The 27,479-nt window shown below is 42.4% G+C and overlaps 1 protein-coding gene across 4 annotated transcripts in view; it reads right to left on the bottom strand.

Moving 5' to 3' along the window:
* Window positions 1–1,356: 1,356 nt before the first annotated feature.
* Window positions 1,357–27,479, bottom strand: part of LOC119916612 (caskin-2-like) — a 68,635-nt gene continuing 42,512 nt past the window's right edge. For 2 of the 4 annotated variants that reach the window (XM_038736669.1, XM_038736670.1), the window contains exons 8-22: window positions 24,663–24,771; window positions 24,304–24,412; window positions 24,046–24,140; window positions 22,920–23,037; window positions 19,388–19,516; window positions 14,359–14,445; window positions 12,738–12,865; window positions 12,303–12,384; window positions 8,606–8,679; window positions 8,400–8,510; window positions 7,507–7,608; window positions 7,166–7,304; window positions 4,208–6,463; window positions 3,838–4,075; window positions 1,357–3,519 (exon numbers count right to left, since the gene is read on the bottom strand). In XM_038736669.1, the coding sequence (XP_038592597.1) occupies window positions 3,423–3,519; window positions 3,838–4,075; window positions 4,208–6,463; window positions 7,166–7,304; window positions 7,507–7,608; window positions 8,400–8,510; window positions 8,606–8,679; window positions 12,303–12,384; window positions 12,738–12,865; window positions 14,359–14,445; window positions 19,388–19,516; window positions 22,920–23,037; window positions 24,046–24,140; window positions 24,304–24,412; window positions 24,663–24,771 (3,874 nt within the window). In that variant the 3' untranslated portion in view covers window positions 1,357–3,422. The remainder of the gene's footprint in view (window positions 3,520–3,837; window positions 4,076–4,207; window positions 6,464–7,165; window positions 7,305–7,506; window positions 7,609–8,399; window positions 8,511–8,605; window positions 8,680–12,302; window positions 12,385–12,737; window positions 12,866–14,358; window positions 14,446–19,387; window positions 19,517–22,919; window positions 23,038–24,045; window positions 24,141–24,303; window positions 24,413–24,662; window positions 24,772–27,479) is intronic. The other 2 variants (XM_038736671.1, XM_038736672.1) reach the window with 2 other exon arrangements.

Here is a 27,479-nt window from a genome sequence, read left to right on the forward strand (position 1 = left end):
CTACTCATGTCTTACCATTTGACTGTTTAACACTGCATTCACCTATTTTTTCCAAGAAATACACCTCGCTTTCTACACTGCTCAAAAAAAATAAAGGGAACACTAAAATAACACATCCTAGATCTGAATGAATGAAATAATCTCATTAAATACTCCTTTCTTTACATAGTTGAATGTGCTGACAACAAAATCACACAAAAAATTATCAGTGGAAATCAAATTTATCAACCCATGGAGGTCTGGATTTGGAGTCACACTCAAAATCAAAGTGGAAAACCACACTACAGGCCGATCCAACTTTGATGTAATGTCCTTAAAACAAGTCAAAATGAGGCTCAGTAGTGTGTGTGGCCTCCACGTGCCTGTAGGACCTCCCTACAACGCCTGGGCCTGCTCCTGATGAGGTGGTGGATGGTCTCCTGAGGGATCTCCTCCCAGACCTGGACTAAAGCATCCGCCAACTCCTGGACAGTCTGTGGTGCAACGTGGCGTTGGTGGATGGAGCGAGACATGATGTCCCAGATGTGCTCAATTGGATTCAGGTCTGGGGAACGGGCGGGCCGGTCCATAGCATCAATGCCTTCCTCTTCCAGGAACTGCTGACACACTCCAGCCACATGAGGTCTAGCATTGTGTTGCATTAGGAGGAACCCAGGGCCAACCGCACCAGCATATGGTCTCACAAGGGGTCTGAGGATCTCATCTCGGTACCTAATGGCAGTCAGGCTACCTCTGGCGAGCACATGAAGGGCTGTGCGGCCCCCCAAAGAAATGCCACCCCACACCATTACTGACCCACCACCAAACCGGTCATGCTGGAGGATGTTGCAGGCAGCAGAACGTTCTCCACGGCGTCTCCAGACTCTGTCACGTCTGTCACATGTGCTCATTGTGAGCCGATTTTCATCTGTGAAGAGCACAAAGGCGGAGATAGCGGTCCAGCTGCTGGGTTGTTGCCCTCCTACGGCCTCCTCCACGTCTCCTGATGTACTGGCCTGTCTCCTGGTAGCGCCTCCGTGCTCTGGACACTACGCTGACAGACACAGCAAACCTTCTTGCCACAGCTCGCATTGATGTGCCATCCTGGATGAGCTGCACTACCTGAGCCACTTGTGTGGGTTTTAGACTCCGTCTCATGCTACCACTAGAGTGAAAGCACCGCCAGCATTCAAAAGTGACCAAAACATCAGCCAGGAAGCATAGGAACTGAGAAGTGGTCTGTGGTCACCACCTGCAGAACCACTCCTTTATTGGGGGGGTCTTGCTAATTACCTATAATTTCCACCTGTTGTCTATTCCATTTTCCATTCCATTATTTTTTTGAGCAGTGTATATGAATACACCTGGACAAAGACATAGTAAAAATTGTCCTTTTAATGATTTCCAGGTCGACACAGAATTCAGTGGAAATATTCATACAAAGTAACAGCATCCACCAAAATATAACAGAGGAACCAATGGTGCTAAAACTTTGTTTTGATGTAAAAATTCCTTTACTCCATGGCTTACAGTAGAGCCAAATATCCTCCCTGCAAAAGCATTGAAAGAACTCAAAAACTAAAAAAATCAAAGAGTGCATTTGTTGGACAAATGTAGGCTGTAGATAATTGCTTTTCTTTACTTGCCTCATTGAAAGAGGATGGCTCACAAACAGGCATTCAACTGCACAATAAGTGTATGGCATTGGGTCAATGATTGCAGTAATCAGATGAATTAATAGTAAGAGCATCTCTTTGTGCAGTGAATACTCTATAAGGTGTGTGGAAACAAGGGATAGGTAAACAAAAGTAAAGGAATATTAATACAATAAACCTAACACTGTTGATCCTGAACTAAACTTGTCTCACAAAGCTTGTTAACGACAGGTTCTGTTAACTGGGTTTACCAATCCAAGAGTAAGCCAGAGTTTACCCCAAATACAGCTGCCTAACCCGCTAATTGCTCTGAGAGAGGTCTCTGCTCTTCTATAGAGTCTGGAGTGTGCCAAAATTATTTAAACGATGCATGATAAAACTATTTACACAAAGTAAAAAATAATAAAACCATTGTTAAAGTTCCAATCAATAATTCTATTTTATCTTATGTCTCTAAATGATAAATTAATAATAAAATTTTAGTTTTGGTTAAAGTTTCCAACCTTAATCATTTTCAAAAAGCTAAAGTTTTAGTATTAAAACATAGTGGCTGTATGTCACCACTGTTTGACTTGCTTTGTATATTCGTCTGGTCTATATAAATACGTTAGTTATCTAACTATTGGTGTGTTTTGATAGAAGGCTGGAAGTGATTAGGTTGGGTTTCCACAGACCAGTGAGCCAGTTATCTAGCAGGGAGCAACTACGCTCATGTTTGCGGAGCCCACAGTAAAGCATTGTAAAATTGAAATATGATATTGCGACACAGTACGAAATGGTGTAACAAATAGAGACATACAATAAAAAACAATGTAAAAAATTTATTAATTTATTTAATAAACATGTGAAAGTCTTTGATTATTCCTGTAGCACACTCGAGACTCCATACACTGCGCTGTGTTCATCCCTTACAGTGTTCAGTCATAGTCTTTCAGAAGGTTGATCTTACTTGAAATGCTTTGTAACAGGCCACTGTTGAAATGATTAAAGCATCCCCCATTCTTTAGAAACTGCACACTTACAGTAAATTCACTTCAAAGCACCCTGAGGTGAGCTGTAAAACCTTCCAAGCTGTTAGTGGGAGGTGGACTGAGCTCCACAGTCTCGACAGTCTCCACTTTACCTCACAGCAAGTCGCACCTGATAGACATCTCTTTAAAAATTCCTCACTTTGTGCCGACCCCTTAATGTGCCTCTTCAAGAGGATAAAAACTTTGGTAAAAACGTGTAAAAACAAATCTAATATGGAATATGCTGCTTTTATTACAATAAACAATATTTTCCCCATGTTATAGACAACAAGCAGCAAAATATATATAACAGTATTGATGAACACTAGAATGATTTAAGTCAATAGGAACTCCATTTGTTAAAAACAAACATAAGTATAAATATACTCAGTATAAAGATATCTGCCTACACACATACACAGCGCCACCATAGACTTATCTACACATTTACAGGTAACGTGAATAAAATGGACCCTCATTCATTTAGTGATAATACACTGAACACAGACATCTGGAAGCCGATCTTGCAGCTGCTGTTTGTTGTTGCTCCAATAACATTCCCAAGTGTGTGTCCTAAGGCGAAGTGCTCGCGTTGAAAAACTGGGCAATATTGAGGGAAAGTTGTGCAGGAAATCCTCAAATGTGCACTTATTGATTCATCCAGAGCCATGAAGAGGTGCTGAGTCCTCTGCCTCTGTTCTTACCAGCATCAAAGATCCATCTTGATCTCCTGTTTTGATGGCTTCTCGCTTCTCCTGTGAGGCAGAGTTTGGGGATGTCACTCCAACATAGCGTCCAGCTGGTCAGCCAGGTCGTCAAACATGTTGCCAATGTCATCCAGAATATTTCCTGCTGCCTTCACTGTGCTGCTGCCACTGTGAAGCAGACAGGGGCTATGTTACAAGTGTACTGATACAGTATAAAGAGTCAAGTTCTTCTAACTAATGGTGCTGAACAACAAGCAATGTAGTACTTTCTGATCCCCATAAGGAATTTCTTCAACAGAGATTAGATTAGACTAATCCATTATTTATTTCTATTAATTACGATAACATTGTAACAAAAAAGTAAGAACCACAGATCAGTTTTTATACCTTATCCGTACATTCTATGTTCAAGTTCCAACTGTGAAAGGAGACTGTGGAGCACACAGCCACCCTACCAACACGTGAGTATAGATCAGGAGTCCTTACCCGTCCACGCAGCTCCCGTAGGCCAGTTTGTTCTCCACCACTTTGAGAGCAGCCTCCAGCGACGTGCTGGTTTGCTCCAGCCTCTTCTGAGCCAGCACCTCCGGACCGGCCGCACCAGCCTGGGGTGGCCCTGTTCTCCCTTCCTGAGCCGGTAGGGCCGAGGTGGTGTATGAATGGGCCGAAGCTGGGGAGGACGGAGAAGCGAACGCAACGCCCTGGACCATGGTTAGGTTCGGAACTGAAGGACAAGAATGTAGGGGGTTAATCTGTCATCCAAAATAAATGACTTTTGGAACAATTTTGGTCAAAATATTATTTAACGAGGGAGACAGTCCTCCCTGCCAAGTAAAAATTTTTTAGTCGGTGTTACCTGCAGTTGACGCCGAGGCCATGCTGGGCTGAGGGAGTCTTGATACAGACAAACCAGCAGCTTTCTGTGGACTCTCTGGCTTGGACATCACTGTCTGTGTGCGTCTCACTGGTTTGGGACTGGGCATACATGTCTGTGTGTGGATGCTGCCGCCCAGCTTCGGAGAAACTGTGTGAACCTGTACGCTGGTTAGTTTAGGAATGGCGGTTTGCGCACTAGCTTGCGCTGGAGGGACTGTTTTCTGGGGGGTTGGTGGTTTGCTGTCAGGGGATTGTTTGAGAGGACTGGAAGGTTTTGAGGACACTGGAAGCTTCGGGCCTTTCCCCATGGAGCCTACTCTCTGGAACACAATCCCCGGCCTCTGAGATTCACAGTCGCTCAGCGTGACATCATCGTGTGTGTGGAGACTCTTGGTTTGCGGGTGGTTGTCGTCTCTGTTCGGGGTAGTTGCCTCATCAGGTGTCGACGGGTCTTTGGGTTTGTGTCGTCTTTTGACCGTGTCCGACTCTTTGAGATTGAACTCTGGGAGTTCCAGGCTGTTCGGGGTCTGTAATGGACCCTCAGGAGGGGTCTTGACTTCAAAGTCTGCTCGGGGGACAACTGCTATCCTGGGCCGCTGTTTGATAGTGAGGTTGCCTTCTTCAGCAAAAGGGAGGTGGTCACCGGAGCTGTGCTTTGAAGAAGCTGTACCACTCTTTGATATTCTTTCACTTTTCCTTGCTTTCTCTTCGAGTGTTCCCTCTGTGCCTCCACTTCTTTGTCTGTCGGTCTCTACTTCTGTCCTCTCGCTTCCTGTCCTCCTGAGGCCCGCCAGGCCCAGAGCAGGGACAGGTTTGGAGTGCTGTAGGATGGTGTGAGGCGCCATCCCATATGAAATCGGGGAGGAAACAGGGCTGAATATAGGTGACACTGGGATGGGAGTTGGTGGTATATCTATCCTCCTGGAGGGACTGCTGCTGCTTCCCTCTAGCCTGGCTGCGATGCTCCTTACACTGCCTGTGCTCTCCGTCGACACCCCTCCTTTCGCCTCTGGCTCCGCCACTTTCCCATTCCCTGGTTGGCGTGCCGGGCTGCCGCTTACCGAGCTCATCCTCTTGGGCGGTGGCGGGGGTGGGCCTTTGCGTCGGGATCGCACGGCGAACGAGTGGCTGCGGTTGATTTGGCGTTGGGTCCCTGTGGTACTTGTGTGCCCGCGTCCCGGCCTGCGCGACAGGGTGGCATAGGAGGGCATGACTGCAGAGGAAGCAGAGGTGCAGGGGGGAGCGAGGTCGTCGTCTTCGTCTGGCTCACCGTCGGACAGAGCGTATCGAGTCAGGCTTTGGGCGCGCTTCTTGTGCGGACCCCTCTGGGTGTCATCAGCTTGGCCCTGTCCAGGTCGGGGTCCCAGCAGAGGGACAGCTCCAGGTAGAGGCTTGGAGAGCTTGTGAGCCCCGTTGATGCCTCCTGCCTGGGCGTGGAGGTAACTGAAGGCCTTCTGTGTGGGCGAAGGCTGCGGGGATGGAGAGGAAGGGGAGGAGGGCGGGTGGTGCTGAGGCTGACAGAGGCGGCTAGGGGACTGGAAGTGTTTGGCCTTGGGCGGGATAGCTGGGTAGGCAAAGCGAGGCATCTTGCTGGGGGTTAGTGGAGGGGTTAGTGGGGAGAAGGGAAGTTTATTGGGGGTAGCTGACCGACTCTGGTGCTCCCACATCTCTGTGGGTCTTTGTCTACTTCTGCCTCCAGGACTGCTTCTTCCTCGCTTGGCCTCCTCCCCTGCACCACAGCCCAGGCTCTCCTCTGACCGGCTGGGTTTCTTTGCTGAAGGTTGTGCAGCTTGGTGGTCTTGAGAATATACTGAATTTGAATTCCCAGAATTCCCAGAATTCCCTGATCCCCGCGATCGCATGCTAATGCTCTCCTGACTGACCGACATGGCAGATATAGCTGCAGCAGAGGTCATGCCTCTGATGCCGAACGCCTCGGCAGCACCTCCTCCCGCCCTGCCCATCATAGCGCTCTGCAGCTCGGCGCTCAACTCGCTGTCCTGGAAGGAGAGGAGGGCCCTCGGTGTGCGAGGGGAGGGGCAGCAGGTGTCAGAAGAAGCGTCAGAGCGAGCGAGAGCGTGCACATTGTGTGATGGTGTGTGTTCGATGGCCACTAGTTCCAAGGCGGTGGGGGGCTTCCGTCGGAGAGTCCCGCCTTCAGCTCTGTCAGAATGGTTACGAGCGCGCTGCAGATCACTGAGTCTCTTCACTGCTAACATGAGCTTCTTCTGATGGCCTGAAACAGAGAGATAGCAATCATTGCAATCTACTGAATACAGCACACACTCTGGTTTAAAGCAAGACGATGTTACGTTTAATGAACAGTGACCTCTGTGGCCACATGGAAATTAGAGAGTACCGGAATATTTGCATTTCTCTTCATTTCCCAAAGTCTCATGAGGTAATTTAAAGACAACATTTGTTTTTTTACCACATTCGCACGATTACTTCTTCTGTCTTTGTGGTCTGATTGGTGTGCTACAGATGTCACATGGTGTTCGAGTGTACTGAACTGAGGAGGGTGCATTCCGTTGCTTATGAATTCAACATATCATTTGTAAGAGGGGTGTTTGTTATTTCTTCTTTCAGATGTTACATAGTTTCCCTTTAAAGTAGTCGTACATATCTCTGAATGCTGCTAATTGCCTTGTTCTAAAAGGGAGGTAGAAAACATTTATATGGAATATTTTCATGGTCTTCTTCTATCAGAGTACCTGGGTTTCAATGTTCCTCCCACTAACAATAGGTTGTATAAAGTTTTTCAGAGGCATTAAAAGGATAACCCCCACTTGCAGCATAATTTGACTCAGATTATACAATGACTTTTGCAAATTTGAAGAGGCTGAAGAGTAAGCTGTCAAAAATAGATGGCTTCATCTTTTGGGGAGACCACCAACATCCACAACAAATTTTGTAGAAATCTGGTCTTATTCCTCACCCAGTTTGGTGATGCCTATCTCCTGCAGGTCTTCCCAGGTGATGTCTTTGACAATAGGGATGGAGTCATAGCCATTGTCGCACAATCTCTTCTGGTACTGAGGCAGTCCAATCATACTCAACCACTCCCCCAGGTCCGACTGAGCAGCAACAAACACAGACCAAAGCAACAGAGGAAGGGGGCGATGAGAATCAAATCCCAAAAGTCTGAATAATCCTGGATGTTGTGCTTTGCTTATTTTACGGTTTGACACTTGGTGGTTCAAGATATTACAACAAATCCAAGAGAAGCAGCTACATTTCCTGAATGTTACAACATGCAAGAGGGAATTATTTCCTCACAGGAATGTAATCAGGCAGCCACTCTGGGATGTTTAGCTTGCCGATCTCCATTGAGATCTTCTTTCGGTGGCCTGGTTTGGTCACTCCGATAGCTGTCAGGTCCTGAAGAATCAAGCACATGTAAACAGTCAGTGACTAAACAACAACAAAAATACAGTAAAGGACATTATTCCACTTTTGGTGACTGCTACACAGGACTGAACACAGGACTGGCTGTGTGTTCCCAGCTAAGTCTTACTCCTCCTCATCTTTGTTAGTTCACTGCACTACTGAGTCATGTAACACATCACATCAATGGAAGAAGATTAATAAAGACGGCAAATTTCCAAGTCATTTGTTAGTAAATGAATTGGTCTTGATAACTGAAAAAAATACACAGACAAAATGTTAGAAATACATAAAACAAGCTCATTAAGAAACACATTCAACAATAACAATAATGAGTTAAATAAGTTAGCTCATTTCCTCAGTGACATTGCTTGTAGCACTTCTGTATTTGCAGCAGTGCTGCACGTGCTGTCAAATTAGTAAATGTGTTTTTCACTGTTCTCCTATTTTTTTATTGCCAGCCTTTTGTTCTAAACTCAGTGTAGATAATGTCAAATGGATGAAATGCTTTTCTTGCATCCTGTCTGTTTTCCTGTTCTCTGAAGTTGCAGTGCTTGGACCGCTCTGCCACCACGGTGCTCCTTGAACACGCCATGTGTTGGTTACCAAGCTGTCGCAACTACAATTTATAATAATGAAAATTAGTTGTGAAAGCCTGAATACCAAAAATTGCAAAATACCAAACCAAAATAATTATGGCAATCAGTAGCCCCCATCCCATCGTCCCCAAATGTATTTGGCAAAAGTTAAGTGATGCTAAAAATGCCAACAATTGTTACACACACCTCAGGGGTCATCCTGCTGATAGTGGGAACATCATATCCCGCGTTGATGAAGTTGGACGTGTACTGCTCCAACTGGAACTCACACAACCACTGATAGATGGCCTCACAGTCCTAACAACAGAGAGGGGGAATATATATAAGGCTTCTCTCTCTCTCTCTCTCTCACACACAATACACACACTTACTCCTCCTATTACTGCACTCACCTTGCCCTCCAGAAACTGTTCTGGCCTTACGAAGCCTTTCTGAGGAGTGCCGTTGACCTGCCGTCGAGAACCACCTACAAAACACACATGATCAAATCCTGCAGGACAACCTCCGCCGTGCTTTACTGTAAATGACAGCAGGGTCGGCCGACCACACCCTCCCAAAGACAGAACAGAGACTCAGCAGGAACACGTTTCCGTTAAGTGAAATCTGTATTTTTCTTTTGTTAAATGTTTGCAAGTTACTAACATAGTCTGCATTAACATCAGCCATGTCAAACTGATGAATCAGTCTTCTCCATGCAGCTGTCTGGGTAAGGGGTGTTGTTGTTGGCTCTCTCCAGGTAAGTAAAGGTGTGTTATCTGACTGATCTGAAAGCCCACTGAACACACCCGTGATTTATCCCTCTTTCACTCATGACACATGACCACAGATCTCTGAGGAATGCACCTTTCCTCCCATTTTCTCCATCTTTACCCCTCTTTCGTCCGAGGCCCGTGTTTTGATCGCTCCCTCTTTTCTTTCTGCTCTTTTAGTCATCCCTCCTGACAGGGTCCCTCGACCTTTTTAATTAAGGTTACACTTTCTATATAAAGCAGCTTTCTGAACACAGAGAAACTTTGCAAGGTTAAGAGTTTTAAGCATGGTCAAAAAGGTCAAGAATAATAGAATTGATTATACCAAAAACGTTATTCCAATCAAGTTTTATCAAGGGTCAGTTCACCCAAATTATAATAAATCAAATGTTCTCACTTACCTTTAATGGTATCTAGACATGCAGTGGGTTTTGGTTTTATTTGTCCAAGTAGAGATACCTGCCTCTGAGACGTCTGCCTCCACATTAATACAATGGTACACTGCTAGACACATGTCAGAAAATATGTTCTTTTGTAATTTGGGTGAACTGACCCTTTGAGGAGTGGTTTTAAGACAACAGAGACATTTAGCCTGAGGTCTTTGAATAAAGGCATAGGACAACATTTGGGGATTTGGGGAACATCTGCTTTTTTGCTTTTTCCCCAAGAGCTTCATGAGAAGATTGATACCACTCTCATGTCTATGCATTAAGTATGGAGATTGAGCCGGGAGGTGATTAGCGCTAGCATAAAGATGGAAGCAGGGAAAGCAAGGTCTCCAAAAAAATATAAATACACCTACCACCTAAAGCTCACTGATTTACACGTTGTGTCTCGTTATAGAAATGTACATAATGACAATTTGTTTTTTTGTTTTACACTACATCACATTCATAGCACAGAATAACACGCCAACTGCTTATCAGAACAGAAATTAACATTCACACAGTTTGGGGGAGGAGCCAGGGGATCAAACCACCAGGCAACCCGCTCTACCTTCTGGGTCACAGCAGACAAACAAGATACAAGGTGAGCGTATTTTAAATGTTTCCCCCCTGCTTCCTGTCTCTATGCTAAGTTAGTCTAACTATGCCCTGACACCAGATCTGTACTTAACGCACAGAAAGAGTGATATCAATCTGCTCATCTCACCGTTAGAAAGAAAGCAGATGAGTGTCTTTCTTGAAAGGGCAACACACCTCTTTTTTCTTTATTTCAACCTGAAACATTACTGTTTTTCATTTGCTCTGTTTATGGAAGTCTATTTTCCTCTACTTTGTTGTGAAGGGTGAAGGTCAGGGGCCCCGGTCTCCCAGGTAAAACAGCACCTAGTGGAGAGGTATGTGGCCTCGGGGCAAGAGACAAAACTTCAGCTTTTGGGCCGAGAAGCAGGCAAAAACGAACATATTTTACAGTACACCAATATAAGTCTTTTTTACAGACATTTTCTTTGCACCTGAATAACAGTAGGGAAGAAAAACAGCAACAAGTGGAACTGATTTAAAATTTCTGTCCTAGAATATCCTACATTTAAGTGCAGTATAAACATCCCAACAAATCTGCGCTGCAATTCTTACCCTTCAGGAGGAACGAGAGCAGCAGAGCTCCGGATGTTTGACACTTCATCCTGCCTTCTGCCTATCCTTCATGCAGTCAACTAATCTGTTCTCTGTTTTTCTCCCTCATTTAACAAATGTCTTGCTCTTTCTGGTTTTGTTCCGGTCTCCGCCCTCTGACCCCTCCCTCCCTTTCTTTTCTCCTTCACTTGAACCCTCCCTCCTATTCAGCCCGAGGTCAACACAGATCCTCTGCTTCAGCTAGCATGTCACTCCTTAATATTTTCATAACGTGTGCGCTTTCCCACGTTTTGTTCTGCACCTGCTGTTCAGATCTAACAGCGTGCACACACTAAGACACATTTTCCCAGCCGTTCGTGTTTCCTTAGAGAGGTGTTTGGATGCTTTTTACAGGCTTGTGTGGTTGAGGGTAGCTAGTGGTTTTATTGGTTTCTGTGGTGAGGTGAGGTAAGCCTTTTCTCTCTCCTTCCATCTCATTTCCTTTCAGGATGATTGCAAAACAGCTCACTCTGCAGAACAAAGGCGCTGCTACCATGTGTGTCTTCAATGGCATTCCTCAGGTAAAAGTAGGTACAGTGATGTCCCCTGAAAGGGATCTAAGTCTCAGGAAATAAAGTGATTTAAATTAAGTTTAGGGTTTCTTGCACTGGCAGGATTTTAAGACAGAGCAAAAATGTTTAAATCCCCTACAGTAAAAATTAAAGGTACAGCAGATTATTAGGACCGCTGTTATGTGAGAGATTCAAAGTATATCAAAATACTGTGAGGTATGTCATTTTACACAAAAAGTCAAACATTTATTATTATTATTATTATTATTATTATTACTATACCCGTTTCTTTACAAGAAAAGTCATAATATTAGAATGTGTCATACTTTGAGAATAAAGTAAAATCTTTATTTAAAAATCCAACATTATGAGAAAAATCTTTAGTAGTCTGAGCGTAATGTAATTTACAAGAAAAAGTCTGTAATACTAAAATAAAATAAAGTCAAATATTTGAAAGAAAATGTCATATTATTATGAGGAAAAGTTAGAATATTAGGATAAAAAAATCATTATTACTTCAAGAATAAAGTCAAACATTTACCAGAAAATGCCATTACAAGAAAAAAAGTTTTTAATACTGGTGTGAGAAGTCTGTCATCTTTCAAGTGTTGAATGAGGGATGCAGATTATAATCATAGATTTCAGGATAATGAACAAAAAATTATGCCAGCAGTTTTCCCAACGGCAAAGAGCGTAGATATAAAAAAACACAAGCTCATGTTATCAGAAAAGAACTAAAGCTCAGATTTCAAAAAATGCAGCACACAGCCGTCTCATGGCTCTCTGGAAATGATATGAAAGGGAGCCAGGAGCTTTTGGGGGACTGTCTCTGGATGAGACGGCTGTGTGCTGCACCTTTTTGAGGAGGTGGGAACGTTAACCAGATGTGCATTCACCAAAATGACCGATGTCTTCATCGTGAAAGCTTCTCTACCTATGTCAATCTGTAGTGCACAGCCTCTTTTCTGAGTCTTTCAGATAAGACAGTCCCAAAGAGGGCAAACAGGCGAGGGGGTAACCAAGTGTGGCACAGACCAGAGCTGTTGACCTTTGACCTTTTTAAGACTTTTATATCAGAACTTCTTTCATAATCAAAACTTTTGTTCATAAAGAGGAGCTGAGACAGAGAGAAAATGCATTATTAGAATTATCCCTAGAGAGTTGTTCATAAACACAGGAAGAAGACGGGAGACTTTTCATTCCTTGACTAACCTGTGGTCCCATCCGCCTGTTTGCTGTGGTCTGCTCCCACAATGTGGAGATGGTCTCCAGATTCACCAGCAGAGGGAGCCAGCTGCACACACGCACAAAAAAAAAAATACATGATGGAAGCTGAAATGAAGACCGAATCTCTAGACTTGCTGAGGATCACTGCAGACAATGTTCAACGTGGCAAGTCAGATAATCAATTCAGTACAATGACAGTGTGAACATCAAACTAGTGGAGAAAATCTGACATGTTGTACGTAGCTAGGTTCTAGGTCATTTATGAACTGCATTGGAAGACTGGAAAGTTCTTATAGAGCAAAAAGAGATCAAGATTTTTAATGAGGAACACCCTACATACAGTTTGTAGCACAGTCAGAACAGATGCTTGGCTTGCTCTTTTTCCATGTAATGTCACTCATGTTACTGGGGCGAGCTTACCTTGCCAGTGTCAGCATTATGGCGATTTTGAGTCCCATTCTGTTTGTGGCCGCTCTCTGAGCTCTGGCCGCTGCCAGCGCTGCGGCTGCTGCCCACGCTGCCCGCGCTGCCAACACTGTTTCTGTCACCTGAGAGAGCAAGACAGAGAGACACAAACAGACATAGATATTACAGTGTAAAGTGAGACTTGGAGAGAAAAGTTAGGAAGTCAGGAGAGAAAGCTGTAAAGATTGTAGCGTGCAATTTGTCGGTAAAGGCATGTGGTCTGAGTGCACAGCAAAAAAACAAAAAACAACTTTAACAAGTCATTAGCAAGTCCTATTAAGGATCAGTTTGATGTTTCCAGAAATACACTTGAATGCTTTCTTTACAACAGTTAATTGAGAAGATTGATACCAATCTCACGTCTGTGTGCAAGTTAGGAGCTGGGGCTGGGAGGTGATTAGCATAGCTTAGCTTTGAAGACTGGAAGCAGGAGCAAAACGCTAGCATGGTTCTATCCTAAGTTCAAAAATAGGCCTATCAACAAATCTAAAACTCACTAATTGTATATCATGTGTTTAACCTGTGCATTAACAGAAAGGTATAATTAACCATTTGTGATTTTAGGGGGAGTTACATAGTGTAGCTATTCATAGTTTTCAGTCATGTGACATGCGCGGTGACCTGGAGGGCAAAACAACAGAGCAAGATAGCGGCCCTTGTGGAGATGCTGCAAAAGCAGTTACATTTTATTTGGATCACCTCTCAACTCAAGAAAAAGATAGAAATGGACACAAACTGCAAGTGTTGGGCGCTTGCAATCCATATACAGTACCCGCTGCCTTGTTTCCGCCGTTTAAAACCCCAGTTCCCTGCCAGCGCTCGTGAAAACTGTGAATTTTTTTGATGAACAACAGTTTATCCATGCCAGCAAGAAATAGTTACAGTATGCATCCTTAAAACCGCACATTGTCACATTTACGTTTCTGTTTGTGGGTACAGATTTAACAAATGCGTTATTAAGTCAGATTTTATGCTAAGCTAGTCTAATCAACTCCCAGCTATAGCTCCATACTTACATACTCCAACACACACACGTGACAGTCATGTCAATCCTTTCATTTAACTCTCGTAAACGAGAGCAATAAAGTGTATTTACCAAAATATCAAATTATTCCTTTAAAATTATAGATGACAATACCTCTTTGCAACTATACATTTCATAAATCAACACTAGATGAAATGACATGTTAAGATAATTGTTTTTTTTATATTTTTGATGTGCATGCTGTCAGGGTGGAGGCAGCTACACCATCAAGCTGCAAAAAATCTGAGACATCAGTCAGGAGTGACAGAGGAGCTAAAGAAAAGGCTCTAAAGGAGGCCTGGTCACTTACCATTACATCCTGCTGCAAGACAACTATGGTTATGGTTTCTGGATTATTGCGTGTGGGGGGCAAGGGAGGCATGGGATTTGCAGGGTGGCATGGTGAGGTCAAGACTTTGGGATATAAAAGAGATAAAGATGGGAATAAGCTTAAAGAGGCCCAGTTTTTTTAGAAGAGCATGGATGGGATCTGGTCTACAGGTTCACACAGGGTCGGTGGGGTTGCAGGGGTTTGGGACCACACACCCTTACCAGTGGGAGACCTCCTGAGGACCCAAATGTCCTGAGTGGGGCTAGCAGGACTATCTGGGGCTGAGAGCTGACTGTCAGGTGGAGCACCTAACAAACACACACACACACACTTTAGACACACACTCACTGTATAGCCCACATACTGTGGCTGGGAGTGGACCTATCAAGCTGACACTGAGCACCAGAGCGCTGGTCGAGAGGAGACTGGGGTCAGGGTGCTGTTTGGGAGGGGAATATGAAACCTGGGACATGGACGGAAATTGAGACAACAGGGGCCTGGGCACAGACATGTAAAAGACCCCCCACCCCTCCTACATAGCAGCAAAACCCCCAGCCTAAAAGTGACACTCTATGTGGTCGTTTTGTGTCTTTGTGGTCATTTTACGTCACTTTGTGTCTCTTTGCATCTATGTGGTCATTTTGCATCTATGTGGTCATTTTGCATCTATGTGGTCATTTTGCGTCTCTATGAGGTCATTTTGCGTCTCTCTGTGGTCATTTTGCGTCTCTTTGTGGTCATTTTATGTCACTTTGTGTCTCTTTGCATCTATGTGGTCATTTTGCATCTATGTGGTCATTTTGCGTCTCTATGAGGTCATTTTGCGTCTCTCTGTGGTCATTTTATGTCACTTTGTGTCTCTTTGCATCTATGTGGTCATTTTGCATCTATGTGGTCATTTTGCGTCTCTATGCGGTCATTTTGCGTCTCTGTGGTTGTTTTATGTCTTTGTGGTCATTACGCGTCACTTTGTGGTCATTTTACATCACTTTGTGTCTCTTTGCATCTATTTGGTAATTTTGCATCGCTATGTGGTCGTTTTGTGTCTCTTTCTGGTCATTTTGCTTCTCTTTGTGGTCGTTTTGCGTCTGTTGTCGTTTTGTGTCTATGTGGTCATTTTGTGTCTCTTTGTGATCACTTGGTGTCTCTTTGTGGTCGTTTTGCGTCTGTTGTCGTTTTGTGTCTATGTGGTCATTTTGCGTCTGTTTGTGATCACTTGCTGTCTCTTTGTGGTCATTTTGTGTCTCTTTGTGGTCATTTTGTGTCTCTTTCTGGTCATTTTGCGTCTCTTTGTGGTCATTTTGTGTCTCTTTGTGATCACTTGCTGTCTCTTTGTGGTAATTTTGTGTCTCTTTGTGGTCATTTTGTGTCTATTTGTGATCACTTGGTGTCTCTTTGTGGTCATTTTGTGTCTCTTTGTGGTAATTTTGTGTCTCTTTGTGGTCATTTTGTGTCTATTTGTGATCACTTGGTGTCTCTTTGTGGTCATTTTGTGTCTCTTTGTGGTCATTTTGTGTCTCTTTCTGGTCATTTTGCGTCTCTTTGTGGTCATTTTGTGTCTCTTTGTGATCACTTGCTGTCTCTTTGTGGTAATTTTGTGTCTCTTTGTGGTCATTTTGTGTCTCTTTGTGGTCATTTTGTGTCTCTTTGTGGTAATTTTGTGTCTCTTTGTGGTAATTTTGTGTCTCTTTGTGATCACTTGCTGTCTCTTTGTGGTAATTTTGTGTCTCTTTGTGGTAATTTTGTGTCTCTTTGTGGTCATTTTGTGTCTCTTTGTGGTAATTTTGCGTCTCTTTGTGGTAATTTTGTGTCTCTTTGTGGTAATTTTGTGTCTCTTTGTGATCACTTGCTGTCTCTTTGTGGTCATTTTGTGTCTCTTTGTGGTCATTTTGTGTCTCTTTGTGATCACTTGGTGTCTCTTTGTGGTCGTTTTGTGTCTCTTTGTGGTAATTTTGCGTCTCTTTGTGGTAATTTTGTGTCTCTTTGTGGTAATTTTGTGTCTCTTTGTGATCACTTGCTGTCTCTTTGTGGTCATTTTGTGTCTCTTTGTGGTCATTTTGTGTCTCTTTGTGATCACTTGCTGTCTCTTTGTGGTCATTTTGTGTCTCTTTGTGGTCATTTTGTGTCTCTTTGTGATCACTTGGTGTCTCTTTGTGGTCGTTTTGTGTCTCTTTCTGGTCATTTTGCTTCTCTTTGTGGTCGTTTTGCGTCTGTTGTCGTTTTGTGTCTATGTGGTCATTTTGTGTCTCTTTGTGATCACTTGCTGTCTCTTTGTGGTCATTTTGTGTCTCTTTGTGGTCATTTTGTGTCTCTTTGTGATCACTTGGTGTCTCTTTGTGGTCGTTTTGCGTCTGTTGTCGTTTTGTGTCTATGTGGTCATTTTGCGTCTGTTTGTGATCACTTGCTGTCTCTTTGTGGTCATTTTGTGTCTCTTTGTGGTCATTTTGTGTCTATTTGTGATCACTTGGTGTCTCTTTGTGGTCATTTTGTGTCTCTTTGTGGTCATTTTGTGTCTCTTTCTGGTCATTTTGCGTCTCTTTGTGGTCATTTTGTGTCTCTTTGTGATCACTTGCTGTCTCTTTGTGGTAATTTTGTGTCTCTTTGTGGTCATTTTGTGTCTCTTTGTGGTAATTTTGCGTCTCTTTGTGGTCATTTTGTGTCTCTTTGTGGTAATTTTGTATCTCTTTGTGGTAATTTTGTGTCTCTTTGTGATCACTTGCTGTCTCTTTGTGGTAATTTTGTGTCTCTTTGTGGTCATTTTGTGTCTCTTTGTGGTCATTTTGCGTCTCTTTGTGGTCATTTTGTGTCTCTTTGTGGTCATTTTGTGTCTCTTTGTGATCACTTGCTGTCTCTTTGTGGTCATTTTGTGTCTCTTTCTGGTCATTTTGCGTCTCTTTGTGGTCATTTTGTGTCTCTTTGTGATCACTTGCTGTCTCTTTGTGGTCATTTTGTGTCTCTTTGTGGTAATTTTGTGTCTCTTTGTGGTCATTTTGTGTCTCTTTGTGATCACTTGCTGTCTCTTTGTGGTCATTTTGTGTCTCTTTGTGGTCATTTTGTGTCTCTTTGTGATCACTTGGTGTCTCTTTGTGGTCATTTTGTGTCTCTTTGTGGTCATTTTGTGTCTCTTTGTGATCACTTGGTGTCTCTTTATGGTCATTTTGTGTCTCTTTGTGATCACTTGGTGTCTCTTTGTGGTCGTTTTGCGTCTGTGGTCGTTTTGTGTCTATGTGGTCATTTTGTGTCTCTTTGTGGTAATTTTGCGTCTCTTTGTGGTCATTTTGTGTCTCTTTGTGGTAATTTTGTGTCTCTTTGTGGTCATTTTGTGTCTCTTTGTGATCACTTGCTGTCTCTTTGTGGTAATTTTGTGTCTCTTTGTGGTAATTTTGCGTCTCTTTGTGGTCATTTTGTGTCTCTTTGTGGTCATTTTGCGTCTCTTTGTGGTAATTTTGTGTCTCTTTGTGATCACTTGCTGTCTCTTTGTGGTAATTTTGTGTCTCTTTGTGATCACTTGCTGTCTCTTTCTGGTCATTTTGCGTCTCTTTGTGGTCATTTTGTGTCTCTTTGTGATCACTTGCTGTCTCTTTGTGGTAATTTTGTGTCTCTTTGTGGTCATTTTGTGTCTCTTTGTGATCACTTGGTGTCTCTTTGTGGTCGTTTTGTGTCTCTTTGTGGTAATTTTGCGTCTCTTTGTGGTAATTTTGTGTCTCTTTGTGGTAATTTTGTGTCTCTTTGTGATCACTTGCTGTCTCTTTGTGATCACTTGGTGTCTCTTTGTGGTCATTTTGTGTCTCTTTGTGATCACTTGGTGTCTCTTTATGGTCATTTTGTGTCTCTTTGTGATCACTTGGTGTCTCTTTGTGGTCATTTTGTGTCTCTTTGTGGTCATTTTGTGTCTCTTTGTGATCACTTGGTGTCTCTTTATGGTCATTTTGTGTCTCTTTGTGATCACTTGGTGTCTCTTTGTGGTCGTTTTGCGTCTGTGGTCGTTTTGTGTCTATGTGGTCATTTTGTGTCTCTTTGTGGTCATTTTGTGTCTCTTTGTGGTCATTTTGTGTCTCTTTGTGATCACTTGGTGTCTCTTTGTGGTCATTTTGTGTCTCTTTGTGGTCATTTTGTGTCTCTTTGTGGTCATTTTGTGTCTCTTTGTGGTCATTTTGTGTCTCTTTGTGATCACTTGGTGTCTCTTTATGGTCATTTTGTGTCTCTTTGTGATCACTTGCTGTCTCTTTGTGGTCATTTTGTGTCTCTTTCTGGTCATTTTGCGTCTCTTTGTGGTCATTTTGTGTCTCTTTGTGATCACTTGCTGTCTCTTTGTGGTCATTTTGTGTCTCTTTGTGATCACTTGCTGTCTCTATGTGGTCATTTTGCGTCATTTGTAGTCTATGTAGTCATTTTGTGTCTCTTTGTGGTCATTTTGCATTTCTTTGTGGTCGTTTTGCGTCTCTTTATGGTCATTTTGTGTCTCTTTGTGGTCATTTTGCATTTCTTTGTGGTCGTTTTGCGTCTCTTTATGGTCATTTTGTGTCTCTATGTGATCGTTTTGCGTCTCTTTATGGTCATTTTGTGTCTCTATGTGATTGTTTTGCATCTCTTTGTGGTCATTTTGCGTCTCTATGTGGTCGTTTTGCATCTATGTAGTCGTTTTGCGTCTCTTTGTGATCACTTGGTGTCTCTTTGTGGTCATTTTGCGTCTCTTTGTGATCACTTGGTGTCTCTTTCTGGTCATTTTGCGTCTCTTTGTGATCACTTGGTGTCTCTTTCTGGTCATTTTGCGTCTCTATGTGCTCGTTTTGCATCTATGTGGTCGTTTTGTGTCTCTTAGTGGTCATTTTGCGTCTCTATGTGGTCATTTTGCGTCATTTGTAGTCTATGTAGTCATTTTGTGTCTCTTTGTGGTCATTTTCCATCTCTTTGTGATCACTTGGTGTCTCTTTGTGGTCATTTTGCGTCTCTTTGTGATCACTTGGTGTCTCTTTGTGGTAATTTTGTTGGTTTTAGTCATTGTCTGCTGTCTCTGTAGTTCATTTTGTTGTATTTATTTAATTGACTTTCCAAATGAAACAGTCACTTCAAACAGAGGCTATGGCCCAGGCCACCCTGGGGCCCTGAGTCCCTGAACCTGTTCCCGGTAGGCTTGTTCAGTAATCCATCCTTGCCTAGGAGGACATGAATGTGTCACAGGTGGTGAACAGAAACCAAACAGATGGGAAGTGTGTGTGTGTGTGTGTGTGTGTGTGTGTGTGCATGTACCTGTGGGATCGTGGCCAAGGGTGTATGAGTCGTCAGTCTGAGGGACGGGGCCGTAGCTTGAGGGGGGAGCTCTGGATGCAAAGTGTTGTCGTTGGCAAGGTATTGAGGCTTGGCGGGAAAGAGTGCCCCCTAGGGTCAGGGAGACAGGTTTGGGTTGATGCTGGCATGCATGAGTGAGGGAAAGAAGTTCATGTGCATGTGTGTGTGTTTGCACAATACAATACCTGTGCAACTACATGCACAGGTATTGGGACAGGCTGTAAGACCGCAACAAACACCTTTTGGAGTCTGGTGAGCACATTATGAACTTAATCATGTATGCTTGTTCTTGGAGTATCTGGAACAACAGCTAAAAAAGGGCAAATTCACTGTAAATCCCCTCTGGTGTTACATAAGAGGCTGCTGAATGGTAGTGTAAGATCACCAGAGACGCTGAGAGGGCTTACTTTTCCTCTGTGTGTTGTTAGTCCACGGTTGCTGACACCATTCACATTATCACAGAGCTCAGGCACAAACACGTGCGCACACACACACTGCTGAGTTTGCCTCACAAGCAAAGAGCCTGTCACCGACTTAAAGTCAAACTCTCTTTCTCTTGTCTCTTCTCCCTCAAGCATGAGCAGACACGCACACACACAAACACACACAGAGCACACAATATCACAACGCAGACTGTGAGGGCTTTAGCACTGAGCTGACACTTTGCAATCTGGCCATAGTAATCCTATTAATGTGTGTCTCTATGTGTGAATAACTATGTTTGTGTGTGTGTGTGTTGCCAGGCTTGTTCGGGACCTAGAAATGAAGTGTTGTAGTTTGTGTGTGTGTGTGTGTGTGTGTGTGTGTGTGTGTGTGTGTGTGTGTGTGTGTGTGTGTATCTATGTCTGTTATTGGACCCCTCTCTGCGCTCGTCCCGCAGTTTGAATGTCAATAGCTTTGCAGCTGCAAAACAAGCATCATATCTGGATCGTATTACTTGTATTCACAGGGATTAAATCAGATGATTTACAAGTATGCTGAAACTCAGTGATCATACCAACATGACAGATCCTGTTTGTGCACTAGTGTCCAGATATATTCTTAGCCCGTATATAACCATTGCCCTGGGTTAAGTTAGCCCTTTTAACCCCCCTCTGTCAGCTTAATCCTCCAGCATGCGAGGTCTAATCTGGCCCTGGGACAAAGTTACCATGGAGTACAATATAGTAAACATTTATTCTTGCTGGACCCCGCATTTGCACCAACCACCCTCTGTGCACTGTGTTTATATCCTGTTGCCACGTTTAGTGCACACAGCAAACATGGCAGCTTCATTATATAACCCAGTATCAACCAGTACTTCTATGCTACAGGAACAGAACCTGGTACCAGGTTTTCTATGTGCTAGTTAGTTTTGATAATTTGATTTAACACATTATTTGGGAGCATGTACTTTACTGGTGCAAATAAACCAAACCTAAACCAATTTGCAAAAGATCAAATTACTAAAACCAATTGACTTGCATAGAACCTAGGACCCATTTGCCATTTGACAATCCATCCTCGACTGTGAGCCCAATGAGAGTGCTTAAAAAGGCTTGAGTAAAGGGAACATTAAGATACTTTACTTGACTCAAGAAAATGCAAAAATTAGGGCTGGGCAAGTTAACACGTTATTATCGCGTAACGCACTGATTAAAGAAGACAATTGTTTTTTCTCATGTTAACATAGTTTTTGTTATTATTATGAAAGTCCGTTGCTCAACCATGGGTCACAGGAGGGGTGGGATGTTGACCAGCCTGCAAACAACCCACCCAAACAAGCAGCGGAGAGAGGCTTCGGCAGACTATGCTGGATGCAGCGTGTGGGAGAAGTAAAACAGTGCTCTGCGAGTACACAGCAGGCACTCTATGGATAGTAACCATGGCAATGGCTTCTGTGCTTTACACAGCTGTTACCTGTTTAACTTTAGTTAAAATTATAGGCTAGTTTTGTGGGGATGCTCTGCCATGCGAATTCCCTCCTGTTGATCTCCTGATAACTATTTAGTAAACAGTAATAGATTCTGGAAACTCAAACAGCGAGGATCAGTCTCTCCTCCAATGATCTGTGCTGCGAGTTGCGTACAAAAAGTTCAAGGCAAATCAACTTGTGTGCGTGAGGCGAGCACAAATGCCATAACGCGCCTTGCTCGAGCACTTCAGCTCACAGACACTTGCTACTGTACGTAGTCTGTTTCTGCTGCTCCCTGATAAAAGAAAAATGTTTCTGCTGATACCTGTTCAGAAAAAAAAACCCAACAGATTTATATATGTTAACCTGTTGCTCAGAAGGTGCCTGTTATGATGTTATGACCGTGGCTCTGGACTCTGATGGGAACTTTTAACAAGCTAGATAAAAGGTAAAGCCCTGGCAGTGGCAAATAGCTTTGGTTTTATATTTGATCTGATTACATTAATGTTTAAGTTGAGATTTACTAGAAATATTTTATTGCTACTGTGTAAAAGGAAAGCTGCTGGTAAAAAACACCTTATTTGTTTAAAGTGTTTGCAAACCACATGTTATTACACTTTTGTGGATACAGCAGTACATTTAAATTAAAAGTGCACAATACACTACTTTAGAATTCATTATTCAATTTCGCAATTAAAATGTTTAATCGTTACCCAGCACTAGCAAAAATACAAGTAAAACTGTGCATTCAAAATTTCATTTAAGTAAAAGAACATTATTATTAGCATTAAAATGTATTTAAGTAAGAAAAGTAAAATGACTGTGCAGGAGGGCCCCTTTCAAATTATGATTGCATTAATTAATACACAGCACGTACTGTAGTAGTACTTGTAGTAGTACTTGTAGTAGTCGAGGTCCGACCAGTTTAAAAAACTTGACATACCTTGAGAAAAAATAAATGTTTTAACTCAAGGCTCACTTGTTGCTATGTTGATCAGCAGATGGACTTTGCAATGTTATTTCAAAAAACAGTGTTTGTCCAGCACACACAAACATAAAAACTAACTGACACACACACTCTTTCTGAAGAAGAAGAAGGCTTTGGAGATCCTGGCTTTTGTAGAGTGAAATTGAGTCTGTAACTCTCTTCTGCTACGTAGCAGACAAAATACATTAATATAAAAGCAATTATAATAATGGTAAACAGAAAAAATCTATATTAACTTATATATTTTATAATATAATAACTATAATATATATATATATATATTTTTTGGGGGGGGTCACACTACTGTTTTCAAAGTAAATAAAAACTTTTATGCTTAACTTTCTATACTGTTGGGTAGTTTTATTCAAAACAATGCATAATTTTTTCAGTTTAGTATGGAAAATCTTAATCTGCTATGTAACTAGTGGCGATAACTGTCAAATAAATGTAGGGGAGTAAAAAGTACAATAGTTCTGCCTAAAATGTGGTGGAGTTAAAAGCAAAAAGGGAAATTTGTGATTGTACATATAAGTACAGTACTTGTACATCACTACTTTTCAGTGTATTTTGAGTTTATGCAGATGTTGTGTGCCAGCTGCTTGTTTGTCTACCTGCTCGTCTGCTGAGGACCTCCACCACTGAAGGGGGGAAGAAGCCCACCCGGTCCGTCCCCCGCTGGGTGTCATGGATGTGACCTTTCCAACGACCGTCTGAGTGCTGCTCCACGACCTGACACCAACAAATCATGGGCATGCTTCAGCTGAAATGTTTGTGTCACTGCAAACAGCATTAGCCTTGCAACAATTCACAATCGCATTAGATCAGCTTGTGGAACAAGCAATCACTAACACATTATTCATTGGTGTGAAAACTGAGAGGTTTGATTAAAGGGGTTTTCCTGCCAAACATTTTCCCTTGTCAACTATATATCAACTCTAAGTATGCATGTCGTGTGTGTGTGACTCCTCAAGGCATGCTTTTAAGACCATAATGAGAGAGCCAATGAGCTGGAAATACACAGTCCATTCATTGTGAGTGTTAACAAAATGCCTAGAGAGGACAAAAACAAACACCTCTGCCTTCTAACAGGGCGCAACAACATACGAGTTCATACAGGAGTCTGGGATGTCACAACGACTCGTATAAAGATATCAAAATACACAGCAGTAAGCACATAAACACACACAAATGTGCACACACATGAATTAGTGCAAACACAGTGTGGGGGGGGGGGAGATGGGCAAACAAGTTGGTAATGAGAGAGAGACCGCAGCAAGTTTGTGCCTGTTTCTCTGCTGTGGTCTCCCGCTCAGGGTACACTAAATTACCCTGCAACATCCCACACACATCCTAACAAGACTTCACTCCCAAACGTCATCATCATATAATCCTTACACTGCCGGTGCACAGGTAGAGAGAAGCAGCTGCCGGCAGGTATCATCAATTTTACAGTAGCTTTGTTCTATGGAAATATAATATGGACTTAGTATTACAGTAATCCATGGCAACAAACATCAACAAAACACTAAAAATCTTCACTTGGGAAGGTGCAGCAAGATATGACTTTAAGTGAGATTTCTTAATCTGAACCATTAAAGGCAATCCACGCCAGCAGTGTTTTTGACACATAAACAACTACACCAGAAACACAGCTAACAAAAGGTAGAAAGAAAAGGAAAGGAAAGTCATTACTTAATTACTAGTTATGACAGCCATTAAAGAGACAAAAACAAATACCATAATAAGTTCTCCAGCCCGGAGGTTGAGAGCGGTTGGGTCGTGGAGGTTCCAGTAGTCCTTCACCGCTCTGACCTGGAGAGAGCTTGATGCTTCTTCACAGAGACATAAACATACAGACACATCATCCGGAGGCACAAAGGGCTCCTTTTTCACCACTGATTTCTATTCTGACCTCTCTCTTTACCATTTAGCAACCTCTCCACCCCCCACTGTTTCCCCTGCCTCAACCAAAAAAATGTCTGAAGAGCCACCAACCTCTCAGCAGCTGTTTGATTTCCCTGCTAGCTGTGGAGGTGGTGAACTGGTTGACAATGTCCAAAGCTGTCTGGTTGTACGTGTTGCGGATGTTCACGTTGATGCCCGCCTAGGCGCACACACATAACACACACACACACACCCCGTGGGATTACTGAGGATGAAATGCTTTCAAAACAAACACTCCCTCAAAATGCCTCCTTCCTTTATTAAAGAATAACACCAGGATTGTAGTGTTAAGTTGTGTTAGTTTTAAACATTGTCTTTCCATCTACACCATCAACACAGAAACATCAGAGTCAGCCTTCAAAATCCCATATCAGCTGAACTGAAATTATATTTATGTAATCTTTGCTTACATCGAGCAGTAGTCGCACAACTTCGGTTTTGCCGTAGAGGGCAGCCTCGTGCAGAGACGTCCCCGCTTTGGTGGCTCTGTTGATGTCAATACCGGCTTTGAGCAGCAACCTAGGAAATCAAAGCACAAACACTCATGTAAAGCCGCAGGCAACACTCAGACACAGATTCATCTATTCGACTGTTACAGACATCTGCAACATCTCATTAAGCCATATACCCCCCACTCATCCACCCACACACACACACGAGCTAACAAAAATGTATCTGGTTCTGTCAGAGGCCCAAATGTAGGAATACAAATGGCATCGTATCCAGAGAGGAGGAGGTGGAGGAGGTCCTCAGCTTGCTATGTGAAGGTTGATACAAGTTTTGCAAGAAGTAAACAACACTGAATCACTGCTGTAGGATATTAGCTGGATTAATGTGCATGGTGTTTTCTAAATGTTTACCCACTCCAAGCACATTCTTGCCACCGGGTGGATGCTACACTTTTGCATCTGCTCCCTTTGTTGTACACCATGTTTCCATTCAACTGTCAAACTAGTTAGGGTTCGAGTAAACAGTGTAAGTACCAGTTGGAAATGATTGAGTTTAACACATACTTTACAGAAAACCCTTCAGCAAGCTCAAAGACAGTTTTCAATTTTTTTTTCGCGTGAGACTGTACAACGGAGCATTAAAGCTGCAAAACTGATTTTAAAAATAAAGCTGCGATAGAGAAAAAAACATAAGAATATTTTACGAATAATGTGCTTCTTTTGAGGAAAAAAATGATGAATAATGTCATAATTTTACAAGACAAAGTCATAAAGTTGTTAAAATAATATATATGATGAGCTGTAAACACTGACACATTGATACGTATTAAAATATTAGAATACACAAGCTTTTTTCCCTGAGAATAGTAAAATAACATTAAATTACTTACTTAAATAAGTAGTATTAAAACAAACATGTATTTTTTCTTATTATACACCCATATTATGACTTTTTCATATAAATTACATTTTGGTTTCGTTATAAGAGGAAGTCCTCATTTTTAAAATAAAAACACATAAAATTTAAATGTTACAACTTTACACTTCAAATATGACAATACTCTTACAACTTTCTCTAAGAAAAAGCCAAACCGTTATAAGAATAAATTACAATTACAATTACAACAAGAAACAAACAAACAAACAAAATCTCCTCTAACCTAATCTTTTTTCTCAAAAATTCTAGCTCTAATCACAAAAATGTCTTTCTTGACAGTGGCCTTGACTGAAAGATTCCTTGAACTACTACAGAAACAATTGTGTTTAAATCTGCGAATAAAATTAACCATTTGCAAAGAATAACTCTGCCTTTGGCTTGAGCTGACTGTGTGTAAAAAGCTTAATGGTGAATGTGAATGTTGCTGACGAACACTCTTGACTTGACGGGATCACACTAAGTGGGACACCACAGGGGGGTTGGGCAGACGGCAGAAATACCAAAGCATGCAGTGTACTCTGATTGAAAAAAGGAGCCTAAAAGCAAACTGTTTGAAACCTTCACCTCCTTCCTTTCCTCAGAATCAGTTTTAATCTGGCTGTGAAACCTTGAGACGGCTGAATGTCTGAAAACTCCCACAAAGCTCAGACTCTGTCCTGCAGATAAGCAGTTGGTTTACTCTCATATACGCTACATAAACTGCACTGCATGTATACATATACAGAATATGTTAGGCCAAAGGTTCTCAACATGGGGTCTCCTACAGTTTCGAGGATCAAATTTCATTAAGAATGATCCTAATCAGAGATATTTTTAATCACAATTTCTACTGTTCCTACATCTTCCTACATATGTACTGTGAATGTCATCTTCCCCAGGACAAAATTTTATCTCCTGGTTGTCTGTGTGCAAATGTTTGCAGCTCCAGTTCTAACCAGACCTAGAAATCTTCTCCAGCTATACAAAAAAGTAGGTACTGTGAGACGACTGCTGTGTAAGTGTGGCAGTCTTTCAAGAGACACAAATCCCTTACTGGGAGATCACAGCCAAATTCTGCTGAGTAAACTCTGAATAAACTTCTCTGCTAATGCAGAGAAAACTCTTTATTTCTGTTTGTTTTGAAAGCTCGTCTCTTCTCCTACTATCTCCTACTATTCAACTTTCCAGTTCAGGAAAAGGAGAGAGGAGGATGGAGAGAGTATTGCAAAAGAGATCTAATCATTGGGATGGGAATCGTTAGCAGCATGTCTCAGAGGCAGGGTGGAGTCACTTGGCTAAGTGCAAACATATTTACACAGATATGCATAAAAAACACATTGAGACACTCTAGGGAGTCTGACAAGTGTAAGTATCACTACAATATTGAGTGTGCTCTTTTTGAATGTGGAGATTGTTACTGGTTTTGCTTTCTGGAGCTACCTTAGGGGAAATATTTAGCACCTGCAGCTGAATTAAGGACTGACACCTACAGTATATGGTTTCCTGTGTAGTGTCAGCGTCGTGGAGTGGAGTAATAGCAGTAGTAATTGTAACATTTGTAGCACAAGCTTTATTGTCAGTAGTTGTGGCAGTGGCAGTAAAGTAGCAGCAACACTAGTAGTAGCACAGACGGCCCTAGTAATGGAGTCAGTGGTAGTAAAAATTGTTGTTGTTGTAGTAGAACATGAAGTGGTTTAAGTGACATTAGTAGCAGTGGCATCACTAGCAGCAGTTGTTGTAGGAGGTGCTGTTGTTTTGGTAGTTCACCAATAGTGGTACTATTAGCATTAGTAGTAGATGTTGTGGCAGCAGTATTTGTAGTAGTAGAAGCAGCTGTGGTAGCAACATTAGTTATAGTGTTA

Source organism: Micropterus salmoides, unplaced genomic scaffold (genome assembly GCF_014851395.1).
Source record: "Micropterus salmoides isolate LMB-PRFRI ecotype aquatic unplaced genomic scaffold, ASM1485139v1 Ms_hic_scaffold_21, whole genome shotgun sequence".
Lineage (NCBI taxonomy): Eukaryota > Metazoa > Chordata > Actinopteri > Centrarchiformes > Centrarchidae > Micropterus > Micropterus salmoides.